This window comes from Siniperca chuatsi, linkage group LG14 (assembly GCF_020085105.1).
Source record: "Siniperca chuatsi isolate FFG_IHB_CAS linkage group LG14, ASM2008510v1, whole genome shotgun sequence".
In the NCBI taxonomy this organism is placed as follows: Eukaryota; Metazoa; Chordata; class Actinopteri; order Centrarchiformes; family Sinipercidae; genus Siniperca; species Siniperca chuatsi.
Window position 1 is genome coordinate 16,692,918 of NC_058055.1, and position 21,299 is coordinate 16,714,216.

The window sequence follows — 21,299 nt, forward strand, 5'->3', positions numbered from 1 at the left end:
CAACCGAACCGGACGTTAAAACACAACGGACGATCACTCCGCCCGCAGTTTTTTGTTTTTTAAAGACAGCGCGAATCGACCGCATGTTTCGGAGGAAAACAAGCGCCGACAGCTCAGCTAGCTAGCTTTCAATGTAGCTAACAGGTAAGTAGCTTAGCAAATCTTTACTTCGGTTTGTCATGGCGGAGGGTAGCGGTAACGTTAACGTCGGTCCGGCCAACCTTCCTCCGGGAGACCCGCAGCTGATCGGTATGATCGTGGAGCATCTGAAGAACCGGGGGCTTTTTGACGAGTTCCGTCGGGACTGCCTGGCCGACGTTGATACGAAGGTAACTTAGTTAGCTAAAGCTACCTAGGCTACTTCTACGGTTTAACTTTAGCAAACCAGACTCAAAGCTAACTAGCCAGTATTGATCGAGCTTTTGATTGGCATTTAGCTATAAACCCTTATGCTAATTTAATTGGGATAAACTTAGCAGTGTGTTCTTTTAGTTGTTTCATGTGCAGCATATTTCGCTTCGTATGCTAACTATGGTGCTAACTGTTAATGCTGTATTATGACTTGTTTACATCGCCGTCATTGCTGCCAGCCTGCCTACCAGAACCTGCGACAGAAAGTTGACAACTTTGTCACGTCGCAGCTGAGCACACAGGACTGGAACCCGTCTATCAACAAGAACCAGATGAGGAACGGACTGAGGCAAAGTGTTGTCCAGTGAGTGTTATCTTTAACAGTCTGTGACTCATTACACGTCCTGTGTACACTATAGTGGAACAGCAATGTAAAATGTACAGCTACTTTATGAATTCAGGATATTTTTAATTAGGAATTGTATTAATTTGCTTCTGGAAAGGCAACCTTTTTACGGTAATCCACAGATTAGTCTGCAGTTAATGGTTTTATAGCATTCATTTGCTATCACATGTGAAATCCAGTCAGGGTGCTAGATTGTACCATTAAAGGGCTTCTCCAGGTGTGTAGTGTTGCACTTCTGTGAAATGGGGGGACTCCGGAGAGACAGATTAAAGAAAAAGGATACTGAAAATTAGGGCTTATTTTCATCACCAGTTAATCACTTGATTGTTTTTACTAATAATTGATTAATCATTTGGTCTAAAAAAAAAAAATCCCCCTCATAATATCCTAGAACCCAAGGTGACATCTTCAAATGTCTTGTTTTGTCCGACCAACAGTCCAAAACCCAAAGATATTCAATTTACAATGATATAAAACAGAGAAAAGCAGGAAATCCTCACATGGGAGAAGCTGGAGAATGGATTGTGTTTTTGCTAGAAAAAATTACCTAAACGATTCACCAATTTTCAAAATAGTTACTGATTTATTTTCTTTTGATTTTCTTTTTGATTAATCGACTAATCGTCGCAGGTCTAGTCAAAATCCAAGTAGCACAATCTGAGATATCTGGACTCTTTGTCTCTAATATGTCAGGTCCTATTATTCCCATTATGCCCCTCAACAGTGTCAATGTACATACAATATTGTTCATTTCAACATCTAAGTCGCAATTATGACTGCGAAACTCGTATTTTTCTGAAAACTCCACTCCAATATATCTGATTTGGAGCTTAATAATATGCTGAAAAAGCAAACAAATATGGATGCCAAAGGCTGTTGTTCAAGGTAATTAAACCTGAATTTAATGGATACGATGCTATATTGTCAATTCACACAACCATCTCGGGCTACCATATAACCGTCATGAGTTGTCTGATGACATGAATGCTCACATGTTGTGTATATATGGGAATCTGTCCCATCTCTAGCCAAGATAACCCTAATGGCATGTTTAGCTTTCTTAGACTTAAGAAAGCTCCTTCAGAGGCACAGAACAACTGTTTTCACAGGTTGTGTAGAACTCTCCACAAAGATTAAACTGATCTTGATGTGTAAAATTGGTGGAGCTCCCCTTTAATGGTGATCGTACCTAACTAACTGTTGATTAGACTTGAAGAGAGCTTCATTTAAAAAAAAAAAAAAAAAAAAAAAATAGCAATGTAACTTGAGTAATCGTTAAGTCAAATAACTCTTTGGGTGGGCTTTTTAGTACTTTTCCCACTCCCGTTCCTTTCAGGTTTAACTCCTGTTTGTGTTTTTAAGATCAGGTATGCTGGAGTCCGGCGTGGACAGGATCATCACTCAGGTTGTGGACCCCAAGATGAACCACACTTTCCGGCCGCACATAGAAACTGCCATTCATGATTTCCTGTCAGGGGACAGGAAGGAGGAGAACACCTTGAGTTCTAACTCGGCACCGTCTGAACAGACAGAAACACAGGAGGCCCCGCCAGCTTCTGGTCCCAAAACCCCCTGAGGTCTGTCACAAACTGAAGTATAGTCTAAGGTCAAGAACGATTTTAGAAATACAGTTAAGAAATCAGTATTTTCTCTCTTACTGCAGGTACACATGCTGGTCTACACATAATGTATGGCTGTGGTAGCCTTTTGAAAGGTGCAGCATCAGACAAGAGGAAGACAAAGGAGGAGGTTGTTTCCTGCTACCTCTGTTTAACAGACTAGAGTCTGGAGGAGTCTGGAGTGTTTCTGCATTCAAAATGTTCAGCATGAGATGTTGTTTCATTACCCGTCTGTGCTGCGCGAAGCTACTGCTGGAGAAGTTGAACAATGCTGAGTGGTGCACTCTCACTGCACAGCTCTGCCTTTTAGAAAAACATGGCACAAACCTGGATTATTATTTTTGATTTCATTTTTTTATGTGCCATATCAGACAAATTTTTATTTTGAGAAGCTTTATATTGTGCATTGCAGATTTCTTACTCATGCTGTTTTTGTGTCTAGACATTTTCCACTAATAACATGTTGACTAACAATATGTTAAACCTGCAAGCTCTGTTCATGCGAATTCAGAATGAGTGGAGTCAACGGGCTGGTTGACTTCTAACTCGCTAGCGGTATAAACAGGGTGTCTGCAGTTTCTTGATAAGTCTCAAATTGAATTATTGAATGACATGTTTGTAAATATATTTTGTTCAGTATCTTAATTTTTCACATCACACCATGTCCGGTTTCCTTTTGGTGCATGTATTTGGTGTATATTGATTGTGCATCTTATCTGCTTAACTAAACACAGTTGACATCATGTTGCGCTCTGTCTTCTTTTTCTTATTCTACCTATTTGTAGTTCCTGTGCTTTTGTTAGTAAAGATACTCTGATGTATGTAAAGCTATTTGGCAAGTTTGTGAAAAGATGTAAGCCACGCAATCAATTATTTCCTCTGAGTGATGGCAGCAACCTTTTCTGTTTCCCGTGATTGAAAACAGAGAGCAGAGCCCATAATCATAAAACAGTACCACTAGGTGGGGTAGTTGTTATCAGTTATGTATTTTATGGCAGAATCCACCAAAACGTATTCGTAGGCTTATATTTTAGAGGCAAACCTCCTGATTCTACTGCCTGAAATGGTTTTGCAGTGACTGCTGCTCATATACAGGTCCTATCTGCATATTACAGATACAGAAGGATTGTCATGTCAGGAGGGGGGGAAGTATACTCCATTGCTACAACTACTTGTGTTCATCCTGTTTTGTGAAATACATCAACCCTGCAGAGACATGCATACTGGTGTAAAAAATAAAAATTTAAAAAAAAGCCTTTAAAAACATTTTAATGTAATATGCATCAAATATCCAATAGTATATCTCTAAAAAAAAAAAAAAAAAAAAAGACTAAAGCCGCAAGTAGTGTCTCTGTCTTTGGGATGGCCGGTTTTGTTTATAATTTCCTGACGGGGTCAAAGGCAAAATTCAGCAGCCATGGCACTCTCAAAGCCCCAATAAATCCGTCAGTTTTCAGTGTGTGTGTGTGTGTGTGTGTGTCATCACAGCTTGCGTAACTTTATTGATCTAACTGCTTGTTTTTGGCAGGAGACTGATCCACACGTTAACACAAATATGTGTGTCTGTAAATCTGTTGCTCTTTGTTTGTCTTTGTGTGGGAAGTCAGATACACTTTAAGTATTGCACTGAACAGATTGATCAATGGATATATTTTTAGATTAGATTAGATTCCACTTTATTATCATTGCACAGAGCACAGGTACTGAGACAACGAAATGCAGTTTAGCGTCTAACCACAAGTGCAGATACATATGTAAATAATAAAGAGTAAGGCTTATATATAAGATCTATACAGTATGAACATTAAAGCAGTTACAGTAGGCAGTGCAAGTATATGTATAACAGAGTGCAGGTGTAAGTACAAGTAATGCTAATAGTAAGACATATACAGAATTAACAGCTGGAGGTATGATATGAATACGGTGATACACTATAGATCCGATATGTACAGTATAAATAAGAATACACTATAGGTCAGATATATACAACATCAATTAATGAAATACCCAATAGTTTCATCACTTTATTTATTTTTTGCTCTGTGCAAAAACTTGCAAAATAAATAAATGTATTAATGCACTGATTACTTCATTTGCTAAAACTTTTTCAAAATTCCTGTTTTTAATCGTTCAGTGAGATATCGATTAATACAGTGCTTTATAACCATTTAAATTACACTTGTGGTCCTCCATATGAGTTCAGCTAAAGCACAAAAAATCACATTTTCTTATTTACCCCTAGTGGTGCTCAAAGAATCAAAAAAATGTGTTGTATTTGAGAAACACAACAGCAGCATGCCTTTACAAAAATATAGTCGTGGTAACTCTGGATAATGTGTAGACCTCACCTTGAACTGTTTTACCGAAGAAATCACGCCAAAACGATGCACACAAATGAAATGCCACATACCTCCATTGTATTGGAGGCAAATATGTCAAAACCTCATCACATAAAAACAAATCGTATCTGCATGTTGTTTGTGTTAACTGACACGTGAAACCATGCAGCACCAGCGATATGTGTCCTTTAAGTGGGTTAAGTTCTGCGTCCTGTAGGAAACTGAACACATAAGAGCAAAACAGGCAACTGATCAGAGTTTATGAAGCCAAAGGTTATGGTAATGCTTCCTCCTGAGATCAATGATCACACACATGTGGGTCCTGCATGTGTACTGTTTGCTTAGTGGTGTCTATGTGCATTAGTGTGCCATTTTGGACATGTGTGTGTGTGTTCTGTGTCGGGGTGAAGGGTCATTGTGTGGGTGGTCATCAGGGGTTGTGTGAGGGAAGCTGTGGGATGTTGTTTTGAAGCAGGATGAGAGAGAAAAAGTCCTCCAACAGATGTCCAAACATTAGCCTTGTCTTCCCCAATTGGGCCCCTGCATGGACACACACATAAACACACCCTGTCTTTCTACCTTGACCTCCCACTACAACACACACACACTTGTTCTCAACCACGTTCACTGAAGGCCTCTTGGATGCAGACGTGGATAAACCCGAGGAGGCAGGGGAGCAAGGAGCGAGAGGTTTGTTTGACTCACCATGGAGACTCTGACGTCATGGTGTCACGTGACTGTGGTCTGTCTCTTTGTGGATGTCTAGGGTCAGAGGTCATGGCCATTATGAGACAAAACATACAACCACAACAACTAGGCTGCAAGATCTGAAAGTATCGTGAAGAAAAAAAATAAAGTTGAACTCACCTTGGACTTACAAACGTGTTACAAGTTGCATTTAGAGAAACAATTAACATCATTAGAACTGGCTGGGAGATATATTCAAATAATACTGTATATTTGGATACAACTGTTTGACGTGACTGTTCTAGCTCACAAATTGTCTGAAACTACCAACAGTTATAGTAACCAAAAGAAGAAATAAAGTACTCACATTAGTGGGGGGTTTTTTGGTTCCTATCCTATCCTATTTTCTAAAGAGTTGGTTCAGTTACCTCTAGTTGTTTCCACTGTAGCCATGACAGTTTTGGTTTTATCTGCTGAGGTTTTGAGATATCTGTCGCTGAGATTTCTGCTTCCAACCCCGATACAATGGAGGTGAATTTGGGTGAACTCTCAGAACTCAGTGACACATTTTAAAGAGAGGGTGACCGCACACTATGCTACAATGATTTTTTGTTATCACAGATGTTTGGTATTTTTTTAAGGAAAGTTTAACCAAAGTATCAGATGCAGCCTTATATAAAACGTACACCGCCTGGTGGCAATCTCAGAGTTAAAGTTACACCATATAATTAATAAGCATTTTAAGAAGTTGAAAAATACATCTGCATCTACAAACATTTTGACAGACATATCATCAAAACTATACCCCTTAGAGCATGTTCCAAAAAATGTTAGCAATGCTAACTCATCACAATCTGTGTGTGTGTGTGTGTGTCTTGCCTAGAATAAAATATTAGGATATTTGTTATAAAGGGCTTATAAGGTGTAACTAATGGTTCTATTAGTGGTAATAAATCATTTAATAATGCTTTTAGAGCAGTTATAAGCAATTAATAAGAGCAGGTGTTTATCATTTCTCTGTGTTAATAATTCAGTTTCAGATGTTGGTAATAAATTAATAAATGCTCATGGGTTTCTCACTTTCTATTATGCCGTTGAGTCTGCAGTTATAAATGTTAAGAAGTCATTCATAAAGGGTTGAAGTCTGCAGTTGTAAGTGTTAATAAATGGTTAATACATGGATTTTGATCCAGATTTGTCTCAGTCTTGCTAGCGGCGTGGCTAATAATGCTGTTAGCGAGACTGAAATATCTCAACAACTAGGCCTATTAGATGGATGAAAGTTATTACAGACATTCATGTTCCTCAGAGGATGAATCCTTCTGACTTTGGCGATCCCCTGACTTTTCCTCTAGCGCCACCATGAGGTTCATATTTGTGGTTTTGAGTGAAATGTCTCAACAGCTATTAGATGGATTGCCATGAAATTTGCTGCACACATTCATGGTGCCCAGAGGATGAATTGTAATAACTTTGGTGATCCGATAACTGTTCATCTAGCGCCACCATCAGGTCAAATTTTTAATTTGTCCAATACTTTCATTTATACCTGCAAAACTAGTGACATCCCCATCAGCCTCAGCTGTACTTTGTATTTAGTACTAATGTTAGCATGCTAACACGCTAAACTCCTCCTAAGCAACCACATTTTAGCATTGCTATTGTTAGCATATAGATTTTAGCATTTAGCTGAGTAAAGTCTTGCAGAGCCTGTAATGGCTGTAGACTCTTAGTCTTGTTTAGAAATAAGGGGTCTACAGGATTTCTCACAACCTGGCAACCCAGTTTTTCTTCTTATTAATGGCTTTTAACTGATCTATAAAGAATTAGTAAATTATTTATTAATCATCAATAAAGCTATTAGTTACAACTTATAACCCCTTTATAAACCGTGCCTTATTAGAGAGTGGTAATTGATATTTTGTACAAGAATATATTTACATAAGCATGTCAGACATGATGTGAGAAATGTCAGTTTACAGGAAATGTAGCACTCTAACAATTTGTAAAACCTGACCCTCTTCACATACTCACTCCTGCTCTCTCTTTCAGTCTGGGTGCTAATGATACGTTCCTCACTGCACGTCTCCCTGCCAAGAAAGCAGCTGCTCACACACACACACACACACACACACACACACACACACACACACACACCGGCTGGCTGGCTGGCGGGTTAATTAAGTGTGGATGTCTTGAGTGGTTGACCTTCGCGTGCCCCAGCAGACTCCAGAAGAACAGGGGGACCTTTGAAAAGCATTTCTACTTCATGAATGAGGGATTTACTTTTCATGGCCGATTCTCTCCCCTCCATTCATCATTCACTTGTGCTTTACTGGATAATAAATAGGAAAACTAAAGCAGATCACAGTCAGTTTCATTTATATAGCCCAATATCTCAAATCACAATTTGCCTCATGGGGGTTTACAGTCTGTACAGCATACAACACCCCCTGACCTTCGATTCGGGTCAATCATTATTCAAACACAACAAATACATTCTGCTCCTCTTTTTCTCTCATCAATCATCAACTTTTCCAGTGTGGTGCGCGTTCACAGGGCTGCGCTGTGATTGGCGGAGACGCAAACTCGGGCCGTCGTGAACGCGCAGCTCTCCCGCAGCTTTATATGCTTCAGCCTTCATGCCGCGGTCAGACCATTCAGCGAGAAGTAGTCTCTGCAAGGCTGCTGCTCCTGCTGCTGCAACCCATAAAACAAACACATAAGACAAAAAAATAAATAGAAATACAAAACTTCGGTTAGTCTCAGTCATGCCGGCGAACCTGTCCGCTGTGTTTTTTCTGCTCCTGGCCTGTCAACAGGTGCTGACCGTGGATCCGCATGATGTCCAGGAGAGACAAGTGAGCCAGACCAAAAGACGCCTTTCTCTGCAGAGCACAGGTGAGCCTCCACTGCATCCAGGTGTTTACACACTTTTCACTGGTCCTTTAATTGTTAGAAAATATTGAACTCAAAGCATGTGCAAGGTAGAGCAATCTCTGCTGGAAGGTTTTTCATGGTGGGACTAAAAGTGCTTGTTGACATTGAAAAGTTTGGGAAGATGCGTGTGGCTATATAGTTTGTTTTTGGTCTTCAGAGAAAACCTTCAGTGCTCCTTTATGCTTCCTTTCTGTCCAGCTGTAACACTGATAGTGTGGTCTATAGCGTTGTGATGCTCCTCGGATCCCACTGGAAAACACCTGAATTATACCTGTTCAGGAGCCTTATGACGACACGTGGGCTGCTTTGTAATTTTGTTACAATATTTATATTTAATATGAATATATTGTCAGCGCGTTCGTTTATTTGCAAAAGAAAAGTCTGGAGAGAAGCTATTCCTTAATTTGGCATTTATTAAAGCATTGGAGGATCAAAAGCATCTTGTACAAGGTTCTTTTCTATTCAGAAAACCACAGTCAGCAAGCTGTTAATCTGTAGCCATCATCCTAAAAAAGAATGCTATTCTTAACATTACACAGAGTTTTAAATGAAAATGTACAACTATCTGATAGGTTTCTACAGAGGTGGGGAGGAGCTGTGGTTTAGACTTAGCTCTCCCTGCGGTGGTGCACAGGCTGGTCCCAGCCTCTTGGCACACGATTCCACCCTTCGTGTGGAGACAGCGCCCTAGTGGAGGAATCCTACACTTCCTCTGTTTGTAAGTTGCTAAAGTTGCTAAAGTCATTACAATATATACTGTCCTCAGTACATGATGTTCTTTCTAATATCCCAGTTTCTCTGTATAAATGTAGCCTGTTTGCAACAGCTAATCAACTTTTCCCTGTAGTCAGCAGTCTGCAGGACAACACTTTGAATTGTTAAGCCTCGTGCCCTGTGTGTGTGTGTGTGTATATGTGTAAAAAAGTTTCAACATGGTATTAATATAATAGGCAAGCAACCTTCATTTAAATTATTAATTTTAATTACAGTTTGTTACAGAGTAATAAGTCTCCTCCTTTATTGTGCTGTTTGCAGTAAAGTGAGGCGAGTTAAAGTGACATATTAATGTACCGACATACAATAATACCACAGCTGCCGCAGATTTGTCGGCTGCGAATCTCCTGTTCCACACAAAGGTGCTCTATTGGATTGAGATCTGGTGACTGTGGAGGCCATTTGAGTACAATGAACTCCTTGTCCTGTTCAAGAAACCAGTTTGAGATGATTTGAGCTTTGTGACATGGCGCGTTATCCTGCTGGGATGGTCAGCAACAGTACTCAGGTAGGCTGTGGCGTTTAAATGATGCTCAGTTGGTACTAAGGGGCCCAAAGTGTGCCAAGAAAATATCCCCCACACCATTACACCAGCCTGAACCGTTGGTACAAGGCAGGGTGGATAAATGCCATCATTACGCCAAATTCTGATTCATCAGACCAGGCAACATTTTTCTGCTATTGTCCAGTTTTGTTGAGCTCGTGCCAATAGTTGCCTCAGTTTCCTTCCTGTTGTTATAGACAGTGGCGCGCGGTGCTGCTGTAGCCAGTCTGAGACCTTTGTCGTCATACCTCGGTTGTAACGAGTGGTTATCTGAGTTACTGTTGCCTTTCTATCAGCTCGAACCAGTCTGGCCATTCTCCTCTGACCTCTGCCATCAACAAGGCATTTTGGCCCTGAGAACTGCCGCTCGCTGGATAATTTCTCTTTTTCGCCTCTGTAAACCGTAGAGATGGTTGTGGGTGAAAATCCCAGTAGCTATCAGCAGTTTCTGAAATACTCAAACCAGCGCCCGTCTGGCACCAACAACCATGCCACGTTCAAAGTCACCTTTCTTCCCCATTCTGATGCTTGGCTTGAACTTCAGCAGATGTCTTGACCATGCCTAAATGCATTAACTTGCTGCCACGTGATTGGCTGATTAGATATTTGCGTTAACGAGCAGTTGAACAGGTGCCGGCTTATAAAGTGGCCGGTGAGTGTATATAGCTATAGCCTATATGTTGGCCTTTCATTGCATCGTTAAAATAATGCCCACCCACCCCCAGGATAGTTTACATTCTGTGCAGCCTGTATCAGTTTAAACAGACCTATAGGCTGTCATAGAGCCGGGCAGTATAGCGCGCCTCTCTTCTTGCTCTCCTGCTTCTGTTGGTGGCTGTAATTCAATACGCAGCTCCGGCGCTCGATCCCGTCCAAGCACATTCCCTCCGTACCAGCAGCGCGCTGCATGACGGCACCTCTTTACCCAGAGCCGAGCTGCAGGCTGCACAACATCAACAGACAGGCCTAGTATGGGCCTATATTATCGAGAACAACAACATGATATGTTGGTGAAAGATCCATTTAAAACGAACCAAAGAATCCCAACAAAAAGTGATCTGTTTCATGCAGCCTACTCAGGGATAAGTGACCAAAATATCCTCAGCCAAAGAGAACACAAATCTCTTTACCAAACAATATTTTTATTTAAAAATTTGTTTAAAAAAATGACCTTTGAACAACAGTAGGTTCTACATTTCAAACACTTATCAAATTGAAATGAAATGTTGCTTTCTGCAAGTGAAAGCCTTGTTTGTCCATCACTGACAGTTTCAGCTTCATCCCATCATCTAGTGTAGCTTGTGTAACAGGAACACTTCTCTGAAAACAAAATCGAGATCAACAATGCTCCCATACAAGAACATTGAACTCACAGCTGTCTAAATTACATGGCGAGGCGCTTAACTTTTCTTTCTATGAAAAAGATGCACTGTAATGTCAGGATGTGACATGACAGAAAGTTCCCAAGGTCATCTTGAGGTGTGATGTCATTGTGATGCTTATATTGTGTCTTTAAGGCACAACAGAATACAGCACAGTAGCACACTCACTTCTGTGGTATCACTGTAGGGAAGTCAATACTTATGCCTCTCTCTCTGTTTCTGTCTCTCTCAGCTGAGATTCAGAGTTGCCTGGTGAGTTCAGGGGATGTCGGCTGTGGGATGTTTCAGTGTTTCAACAACAACTCCTGTGAAATCCAAGGGCTGCATCACATCTGTCTCACTTTGCTGCACAACGCCGGACGCTATGACTCGCAGGTGGGGAGCAGCACGAGAGTCTGACCTCATGTCACACACTCAGACACTTAAAAAAAAAAAAACACTTTTCAAAAGCAATCTGTTTGCCATTTGGCCCCTTTTTCACTAACTGACACTGTCTTGAACCCATGTCCAACTGCAACTTAGGGAGGGCTGGGATAAGACATAGGCTATTTGGAGAGGCCTACATGTTTTTTTTTCATTTAATCCCTTCAGTCATTACGGTCATTTGTGAGGAATGTTTGTTGTATAAGGAGCAGTGTATAGTTATGCATGGCAGCACTGGTTACAGAACAAACTGAGAGGGGACCTGAAATGAGAGAGGGAACAGCTTGTCTACTTTACTAGAATAGCAGTGCATGAGAGAGTCTAAGTCTAATGTGTCTCCAGTATGAAGAGGCACAGTGGGTGATGTTCAGTAAGGATCTGTGAGGGACTGTGTACTGAATATATAACAGACAGTATGATGTACTATAATAAGATACTGAAATGCAAATGCCATGGCTTGTTTGGGAGGTGTATGCTAAATGTGTATCCTTGTTAGACTGCAAGTCACTATAGCAACATTACTGATGCTTCAAAGCAGCTATAATTGATATTTTTACAATAAAAAAATCTAATGACAATGTGAAAGGCGTCGCTCGTAGTGATGAACCTACAGAGATTTATCACCTGAATCTGCAGCTCCCCTCGTCTTTAGGGAGCTTTTTTGCGAGTTTTAGCTCATTTTTAGCTGTCCGGTCCGCAGCTTTACTGTTTTGGTTCACTCTCACCGCTCTCATAGCGTCATTTTTGGCCTTAGCAGGCAGCTGTTCTCAGCTCTAAAAACCCACTGTACACTACCTGCTCAGCACCAAACAGCAGACAGATAAAGTTAGTGACTAGCTGGTGAACATAGTGGAGCATTTAGCAGCTAAAGAGCCAGATATTTCCCAAAGGCGGTGGTAGAGACCAAAGACAGAGATAAAAGAGAGAGAATATTGGACTTACGTTGTCCTGGTGGCCACAAACATGGCTTTAAATGAATTCAAATGTTGCTCCGTGACTGCTGGATGTGTAAATAAGCAACTGTTTGCTAACAAGTTAACCATATCAACTTAAAGGGTGATATGTTTCCAGCTGAGTACCCTGCGAAAGGATATTAAATAAGCACTTGATGGCTAGGCAAAAAGTTAGCATCCTGATGATCTACCTAAAGGACATTTAAATAAAGAAACAGCATTGTTCTTGTATTAGTGTAGAGCCGATTAGTACTAGTACTATAAGTATGATAAGGAAAAATTTAAGGTAAGACTGTTATTTCATCCATAACCATACTTAGTATTTTCAAACAGTATATTTTCACTTTTAACATTACAAGAGAAAGGGCTGAGTATCGCTCTTACTACAGACCCACGCACACCGCTGTGGCATGTGGAGAAATCCAAAGCTTGCCTAGTTACGGCTGCAAAGCTATGATAGGACTCCAAATGAATGCTTATTTTGCTCTCTGTCTGCTGGATGTATAAATAGGAAGCTGATTTCTAACACATTAGCTATAACAAGTTAAAGCTGTGATGTTGGAGGTTTGTGTTTTTCAGCTTGATGTGGAGTTTCTCTGCCCCCAAGGGGTAAAAAAAATCCATTAATGCAGCTTTAATAGTAGCAGTTACAATAAAGGATAGATACTTTTTTTAAAGTCTGCTTTCATCTTAATGATTAAAGGCATAACAACATGTACCCTGTTTCTGCTGAATGGCTGAAGCTAAGCAGGTGCGGGCTTGGCTAGTACTTAGATGGGGGACCTCGTGGGATAACTAACTTGCTGCAGGAAGTGGTGTTGGTGGGCCAGTAGGGGGCAGTCTTCCTTCTAGTCCTAATAAAATCCCCACCCCATCATCACCCAGGTGGGTGCTACACATTGGTGGTGTTTGAGGTGAGATTCCCCCCTTCACTGTCAGCGCTTTGAGTATCAAGATAAAGTGCTATATAAATGTAATCTATTATTATTATTATTACAGCAACCAATAACTCTTTCACTGTACATATAGCATGTGTGTCTGAATCCATCCTAAACTAATGTTTTCCAGAGAATGACCATAACCAAGCCTGTCAGATTCTTGTGAACACAATGTACACAGAAAATAAAAGAAGGGGCAGAATCAGGAAGTTGACCCACATCCCAGGCCACATACAACATGTGATACATGTGATTGCTCAGCAGCCTTGCTAACCGAGCCATCTGAAATGTCGCACTGATTCCTCCTGTTGCTCTCATCCTCCTCCCAGGGCAAGTCATTTGTGAAGGATGCGTTGCGGTGCATGGCGCTGGGTCTGCGGCAGCGCTTCAGCTGTGTGAGCCGCCGGTGCTCAGCGGTAAAAGGGATGGTGTTCTCACTCCAGAGAGAGTGCTACTCCAAACACCAGCTCTGCCTGGCGCTACGGGCCCACTTGGACACCATGGGCAACCTGGTCCAGTTCCAATTGATGTTTCCCCCGGGGTGAGACACACACATACACACACATTAACAAATAATCAGCAAGCTTTTAGGAAGGAAAAAGTCTAAACAACAAAAAGGCATCAGTGAAACCATCCTCTGTGAAAGATGCAGATGGCTCTAACCGTTTGCGAAATGTTGAATCAGTCACTACGTCCAAAGCTACTTTAAAGCAAGAGTATGTAACTTTTGAAAGATGAAATAACACAATCCTCCTCTCACAAATGAAAAGTTGAATTCATAAACAATCAAATGCACCATTGCTCAATTTAATACACTCCTGCTACAGGCTTACTTGGTCTAGTATGACCATTTGCTTATGGTGGCTAATGCTAGCAAACTTTACACAGATAATGCTGTGTTACTGGCATTGCTGATAGTTAGTCTGCTGACTTTATGACTCTCCTCTAATTGGGTTACTGTTATACTACATTTCATATTTCAATTTTATCAGCAGAGACATGTTTGCTGCTTGTGGGCCCACTGGCCTTTTTCACAGAAGAGGTTTTGACACATCACAGTAGGAAAAGCACAGTGGTAAATCATAAAATTAATATTGATGGCTGAATTCCATTTAGCTGCTTCAGTTTCAGGGTCCTAGTATTGTGCATGCTGGCCCACTGTCACATTGTCACGGCTTACTGGGACACTTGAACAGAACAGAGCCATTGTCAGTAACACCTGTGCTTTTCCCTCTGTGACAAGTCAAAATATCTGCTATTTCACTCGCTTAAAAAAAAAATCAGTGTGCCACGATCCTGAAACTGCCACAGTGTCCATTGTTCAGTATAAATTACAAAGTCTCCCTTTAAGACAGTTTTTTTCTGAATACACCATACGTCTGTGTTGAAAGTTGGACAAACACATGTACGAAACAGCAGGTAATTTTTTCTTGTGTGTGCATGTCCCACCAGACCGTATGTGGAACTGATGAACTTCCTGTTGAAGTGCGGGGATGAGGTCAGGTTGTGGGTCAGCCGGCGGCTGCGTGGACAGTGCGAGCAACACTGGGGGGCGCTGTGCAGCAGCTTCGGCAGCACCTGCTCTCTCAGCCAATTGGAAGTTCCTCAGCACACCACCGCCCCACCACCCACCGCACGCTGGCCTATCACTGCGCAAGGACCCCTGCAGCAGCCAACCAGAGCGGCCGAACTTGAGGACATGAGCAGGCTCAGTCAGATCGAAAACGCAACCGAATCTGGTCTCCCCAAGTCTGAGAAATCCAATGTTACTGCTTCATAAACAGTCAGGCGAGTCACACAGAGGTGCAGACAGGGTACACAAAAATTATGCACTTAATATTATATTAGTAGTAGAATGAGTAGAAGTAGTGGTAGTAGTTCAGTATTCAGTATAGTATTGCTGGCAAAAGCAATGCAACATATTTTACTTTACATTTGACTTTGAACAAGGATGAAAACCAATTATCTACCTCACTTCAACATCACAGTAAACCACAGTGGCTGCATCCTTCAGCAAAGAGCGTGGACACACACAAGTAAACACTACAGGGAATTTGTCTCTAGCTCAAGCAGCTGATAGCTCAAAGTCAGTCTTATACCTATTTAAGTCTGTTTTTGTATTTATGAGGATTGTTATATTATGCTCACTATCAAAACGTTATCTTGTAGACAGTCAGGGTGCAGTCTGCAGGAAGGGAAGCACTCTTTGGTTATGACGTTTTAAAAATGTATTTTTGATGTTCTACTTGAACGATCACATTTCATACAGACCCCAGGTTTCAAGCTATTTTTTGTAAGTTTTTATTTAAGTGAATCTGAAAATACATTTGTAAGCATTTTGATTTAAATTAAATAATCACGATGATGTCACTGGACAGAGAGCAGTGTGTTAATTAAATTAGTTCACACAAATTCAGTGTGAACACAGTCTGATGGTAATAAATGTTTGGTATCCTGCCATCTGCTGGCACATCTGTGGCAATGCTGCACAACAACGTATCCCTCAATATGTTGCAAATATTCAACTTTAATCCAACAAACAGACCTTCTATTCAACATTCACACAGTCTCTGACTGAACATGGCCCTTTCACAGGATCAGTAAGTAATCTGGTTCAGTAGTCTGGACGTCTGACTGGACAGAAGAAAGTCACAAGATAAATTTGTCAATAAATGTAACAACAGCGTCTTTGGAATAGCCGTCCAAAGAAGACCAACATACATACTTTTTATGTTGAACACACACACAAACAGATTGTAATTTGACAAAAGCAAACAAAAGGAGGGTTGCTGCATCCTACGGCCTTGACCCTGGTTACTTCTGAATGTCAGATGAAGTATTAAGGCCTCAGTATGCTTCAAAGTGCTTTTCTAAAACAGTTGTGCCCACTTCATGCAGCGTCGTTTCAGGTGTGCAGAGGTGTGAAAGTAGGCAGGATTTAAACCTCTCTCAAAGCTCTCTTCTTCCGCTGTCACTTTTCATGCAGGACCACGAATGCCTTCGCGGAGAGACTATCTGAAAATGTGTGCATCCTTATCCTAATTTGTACGCATTGAGACTACGCAGTGGCTCAAAAGACACATTGTTTTTAGACAGAGATCAGGGAGGTGGCGTGTAGCAGCCTGGAGGAGGTTATGACAGCAGGCTTATCGCCTTGGCTTCGAGTCTGGCAATTTGCAAAAAGTATAAAAATGTTTGCCTTTAGACACGGTTGAACAACAAGTTTGTTTGAAGCATGCTGAGGCTTTAAACCTATCGCTGTTGTTGCATTAAATGTCATAATGCCAGTTTCTTTTTTTACTTGACTTGGGAGGATTAAGTTGATGTTCCTTCATACCCATTTTTATAAACCCACATATTGCATATTGTTCAAGCTAAAAAGGAGAGTGCTAAACCTTTTCACTTGACACTGCCTCTATGTGCGGCAGTCCAGTCTCAGTCTCCATGTAGTCCATGCTTCCACTCTATACCTGCTAAAACTCCATGTGGTAACTTTCTGCAGTGTACAATAACTGGAAAACATTCCTCCTGGAGGCTGGGTGCGTGCCACTTTAACGAACAACAGTGTACTAGCAGCCGACCGGCTAAATGAAGGGGAAGAGACGTTTCTTAAGGATGTAGAGGACGGTCGCGAAGAAGAGGGCCAGAGCCAGGAAGATGAGCAGCTTGTCTGTCAGCTCACGCCGGTTGTACTTGAGAATCAGTTTTCTCCCCAGGTGGATGGTTCCTGTCATGTTTTTAAACTCCTCGTTGGTTTCCTGCACCGTCCTGGAGGAGGTGGCTGTTGTGAGGAGGAAGAGAGGTTTAAAGGTTTAAGAGGGAAGAAGATGGGTTAGGAAATGTTGATAGGAGATAGAAACATAAAAGGATTTTCAAGGGGAAAAACATGGTTATAAATTGGATTTTGGACACAAACTCCAACCCTGACAAAAGTTAAACAATTTTTTACCCAGCGTGCCGATGGTGTCCTCGGTCTGCTTCACCTGTTCAGACATCATCCTGCTGATAGACATCAGACTCTCCGTGATGTTGCTACTGGTTTCCACTAGGCTTTCTTTGGTCGCCTTCCTGAGACAAAAACACACACAAAGCAGACCAGGTGATGCATGGTTGCTGTTTGCCAGTTTAGCGAAACAGTGTACTCTTCAATCCAGTACAGTAATATGTTGTTTTAATCTGTTATCATATTGTGTGTACAAGTGGAAGTTAGAGTCCAAGAAATCTGTGTTTCTTCTGGAATAGTTTCTGGTTTCTACCAGCAGAGCAACTAACGATTTCTTTCACTTTTGATTAATCTATATTTTTTAAAATCATTTAATCATTTGAGCTGTTAAATGTAAAAAAGTAATGATGCATCACAAATTTCCAGAAACCAGGGAGATATCTTGAAATCACATGAAAGCCCCATTCAGACAGGATTAATATTACAGGGGGAGGTGGGTAATAAAATATTTCCCCTCCTCCTTCTTAATAAAAGTTGTCATTCAGATGCCATTTTAACCACTGGCAAATTACTGGAGCTGGTTCTGTAACAGACAATAATATGTTGCATGAAAACGATGTGACCTTCACCAGCTGCGACCTTTGTATTATTTTGAATGTTAAAATCTTTTACCGTAATGATTTAGCTGTAATTAAATTATTAACAAAGACAGTTGAAAACTACTTAACTACTGTCTGTTTCTGAATATGGATTGGGCTGCTTTTACAGTAAGATATGACTGGTATCCACAACAGTGTTAAATACATGTAGCTCACTACACAGAAAATCAGTTTGGCTACACAAAGATAGACCAGCCAAAACAGAATCACCTGTAACATGACAACAACCCATCTGATGCTGTCTTGATCTCTTAAAATATCTTCTTTTCCCTTCATTGTTTGAGCTGACCGGTAACGTGTGACCTATCAGGTTCCTTTTCTGCTTCTTCAGTTCACACTTTTCTGAACTGATGAAACACAGTTGCAGTAAACACAGCTCTACTGTATGTGTAAGAACTCAGATACACTTTTAAAATGCAAAGAGTCTCTCCGGACAGATTACAGGAAGACTGGAGAGTTTGCCAAAAACTAGGTAATTGGGGCAGTAATTAGTACTGGGATGGAGGGTGAAAAATCCCAGACATGTACGACGGCGGGGATTAAAACCATTGACAAGTGCAGGTAATACTGAAATCCCTCTAGAGAAGTAAGTCCCTTCTTAATGGGGGTTTAGGCTGAACAAAAGCAAAACACCTGCTATATTCAATTTACAATGGTATGAAGCTGACTGACTCATCATTTCAGAGCCTCAGCAGCATTGTACTAACCTCTGTCTGGTGCTCTGGTTTTCTCCGCCATGCAGCAGCTCGTCCTTCTCTGTGTTGTCTATGGCAAGTTTGCAAGCCAGGTTAGCTTTCCTCCACGCTGTCTGGTTACTGGAATCCACAGAAAAATCCACTTTAAAGAACTGTAGTTTCTGTTTTAGTTTTGGTCTGTTGTGTTTGAATCTGTTTTGTGTGCACGCTGTTTAACCCCATCAATCCCAATTTACTACTTGCATTTGTCTGCCTCTCAAAAGTCTTATTAGCTCCAGATATGGATGTACTGCACATTTTCTTTTTCAGGATAACTAGAAAATGCAGCTCATTTTGATGTGTTGATTGAGAGCTGGACTGAACGCTGGCATTTCATTGGGATTGATAATGTTAATAAAGTCAATGATTCAAGGGGGATATTAAGCTAATTTTTCATGTCTGTGTTTACGTCAACTCACCTCTGCATTTGCCTTCGCTGGCTCTCCGTCTCTGCCTGGATGGCCAGTCCATCCGACTCTCTGTCCTGCTCTCTGGCCATCTGCTCCAGATCCTGACAACAACACACAATAACAAAATGAAACAGTTCAGGTTTTTAAGCAAGAAATCTGTCAGGTGCAACACTGCACGCATGTGATGTGAGGCCTCACCTGTATTCGGAGTCTGAGCTTGTTGAACTTCTCTTTGACCTGAGAGTTGAGCTCCATGAGAGTTGACTGAGGTCCAGGGCAATCCCTGATGTCCTGCAGGTAACACACACACACACACACACACACACACACACACACACACACACAATTGTTATGTATTCATGAATATATGATGTTGATCGAGATCTAGGGGACTCTCTGAGCAAAAGTAACACTAAAACTAACAAAAATATTACTAGTTATTATTTTCCCCCATTAAATCAAATCTCAATATCAAATAAATAAAATGCATTGTTATATGTATACAGTCTGGTGGTGACCCATGTTCACATGCAGAGAGGTACTGAAGAGTAGGACTGATCAATTACAAATCATTTTAAGTAAATATTGCCTCCCTGTTAGCGTTGGTGAGATGTTCAGGGGAAAGTTTTCACGTATGTAACGACCTGACGCAGACATCAAGTGAATAAAACCGTTAGCAGCGATTGAAGGAAATAAAGTTTAACAAAGTTATTATCATTACAATAATAAACGGACAATTTCCTCTTTCTTACTGTCTCTTTTAACCGTCTTTTAACTGTTAGCTAACGTTAGCTTCATTTTTGTGTTAGAGCAACTTCCAGACCGGTTGTGTGATGCCTTCACGGACACCTCTCCAGAACAAAACCGATACAAACATGAGCTAAATTAAAATAAAAATCAATAGACAAACCACGCGTTTTCACTTCTTACCTGAATGAGAGCCTTAATTTCTAGGTCATATTTAATAATTTCTTGTCCACAAATTCGGACGTGAACATCCACAGAAGACGCCATATTTGTTTTTGTATGGCAAGCAGGAGGCCCAAAAGACAACGCACTCTGCTGAAAGCGAAGCAATAATTGTGACGGGGACATTTACTCAAGTATTGTACTTAAATACACTTTTGAGTATTTCCATTTTATGTTTCTTTCTACTTACTCCACTACATTTATTTGGCAGCTATAGTTACACTGATTACCTTTTACTTTTTCAGACTAATACAAAATATAACTAATATTCAACAACAATCAACTAATAAATTATAATGTATTATAAAAATAAAAATTTTACCAGCTACAACATTAGTGATGCTTACATATTAACACGTCAATAATTATAATCCAAAAATATAATATTTATTAGTCTGAAATGGGCCATTCTGCATAATGAGCACTTACGTTTGGAACTTTAAGTATATTTTGATGCTAATAATTTTGTACTTTTACTTAATAAATCTTGAGTTCAGGACTTTTACTTGTAACAGAGTATTTCTACACTGTAGTATTACTACTTTTACTTAAGTAAAAGATCTGAATTAGTACTTATAGTACTCATTCTGTTAACATATGATAGAATAATTAACGAATATATGATGTAAAAATTGAGTATTAAAGCTTACCTCGGCGGGTAAGAGCTACAAAATCATTTTATGATGGCTTTCCCCATTCTCAAAATATATAGTTTTATAGGAAACAACAAACAAAACAAACAAAATCAAGCCAAAATACTTTTTTCTGACAAACCTTTTCCTGAAATGTCAGAAATGTTCAGTTTTCTGCTGCTTATGGAGACCATTTGTAGGTTATGTGATCTTAAACTCTCTTTAAATTGTTTTATATTTTTTTGTATGGCTGCACCATTACATCACATGGAAATATTCCCAGTATCTTGTGCATCAACTCAAAATTTCCCCCAAATTTCCCCAGACACATGGGACACATAGGATCTGCACTGCAATTTAAAATACAGCTCTGTGTGTTCAAACGCTTGAATGTACGAATGCTTGACAACACAATGTGAGTTTGTAAAAACAGAATTGACTCATTACAAAAGGGTGTAATATCCTTTTTACACAAGACAACAAACAGCTTACTTCTAATCACATCGACGTACAATGGGGAAAAAGAGGAACTGGGCTAACAAATGTCAGATATGTCAAGTTTTTGCAGGAGTAGATGAAAATTGTCTAATAATTTC

The 21,299-nt window shown here is 40.4% G+C and overlaps 2 protein-coding genes across 2 annotated transcripts; one reads left to right on the forward strand and one right to left on the reverse strand.

Annotated features, from left to right (window-relative positions):
• The first annotated feature begins 24 nt into the window (after nucleotides 1–24).
• Nucleotides 25–15,731, forward strand: LOC122888775 (stanniocalcin-2-like). Its single transcript, XM_044223615.1, has 7 exons — nucleotides 25–329; nucleotides 591–715; nucleotides 2,120–2,330; nucleotides 8,138–8,303; nucleotides 11,275–11,417; nucleotides 13,686–13,897; nucleotides 14,809–15,731. The coding sequence occupies exons 1-7, from the start codon at nucleotides 180–182 to the stop codon at nucleotides 15,134–15,136; spliced, it is 1,335 nt and encodes a 444-aa protein (XP_044079550.1). The 5' UTR covers nucleotides 25–179; the 3' UTR covers nucleotides 15,137–15,731.
• On the reverse strand, nucleotides 15,642–20,411 carry bnip1b (BCL2 interacting protein 1b). Its single transcript, XM_044222250.1, has 6 exons — nucleotides 20,033–20,411; nucleotides 19,301–19,393; nucleotides 19,112–19,203; nucleotides 18,666–18,773; nucleotides 17,306–17,424; nucleotides 15,642–17,137 (listed from the first exon to the last, which is right to left on the reverse strand). The coding sequence occupies exons 1-6, from the start codon at nucleotides 20,195–20,197 to the stop codon at nucleotides 16,941–16,943; spliced, it is 774 nt and encodes a 257-aa protein (XP_044078185.1). The 5' UTR covers nucleotides 20,198–20,411; the 3' UTR covers nucleotides 15,642–16,940.
• Between the last annotated feature and the right edge of the window lie 888 nt (nucleotides 20,412–21,299).

Excerpts from the sequence above, each read along its gene's own strand:
- LOC122888775 (XM_044223615.1), top strand. The coding sequence starts at position 180 with ATGGCGGAGGGTAGCGGTAACGTTAACGTCGGTCCGGCCAACCTTCCT. Across the intron at positions 716-2,119 it reads CTGAGGCAAAGTGTTGTCCA|ATCAGGTATGCTGGAGTCCG; the intron begins GTGAGTGTTATC and ends TGTGTTTTTAAG. Across the intron at positions 13,898-14,808 it reads CAATTGATGTTTCCCCCGGG|ACCGTATGTGGAACTGATGA; the intron begins GTGAGACACACA and ends ATGTCCCACCAG.
- bnip1b (XM_044222250.1), bottom strand. The coding sequence starts at position 20,197 with ATGTCCCCGTCACAATTATTGCTTCGCTTTCAGCAGAGTGCGTTGTCT. Across the intron at positions 19,394-20,032 it reads AAATTAAGGCTCTCATTCAG|GACATCAGGGATTGCCCTGG; the intron begins GTAAGAAGTGAA and ends TGTTACCTGCAG. Across the intron at positions 17,425-18,665 it reads AACCAGAGCACCAGACAGAG|GAAGGCGACCAAAGAAAGCC; the intron begins GTTAGTACAATG and ends TTTTTGTCTCAG.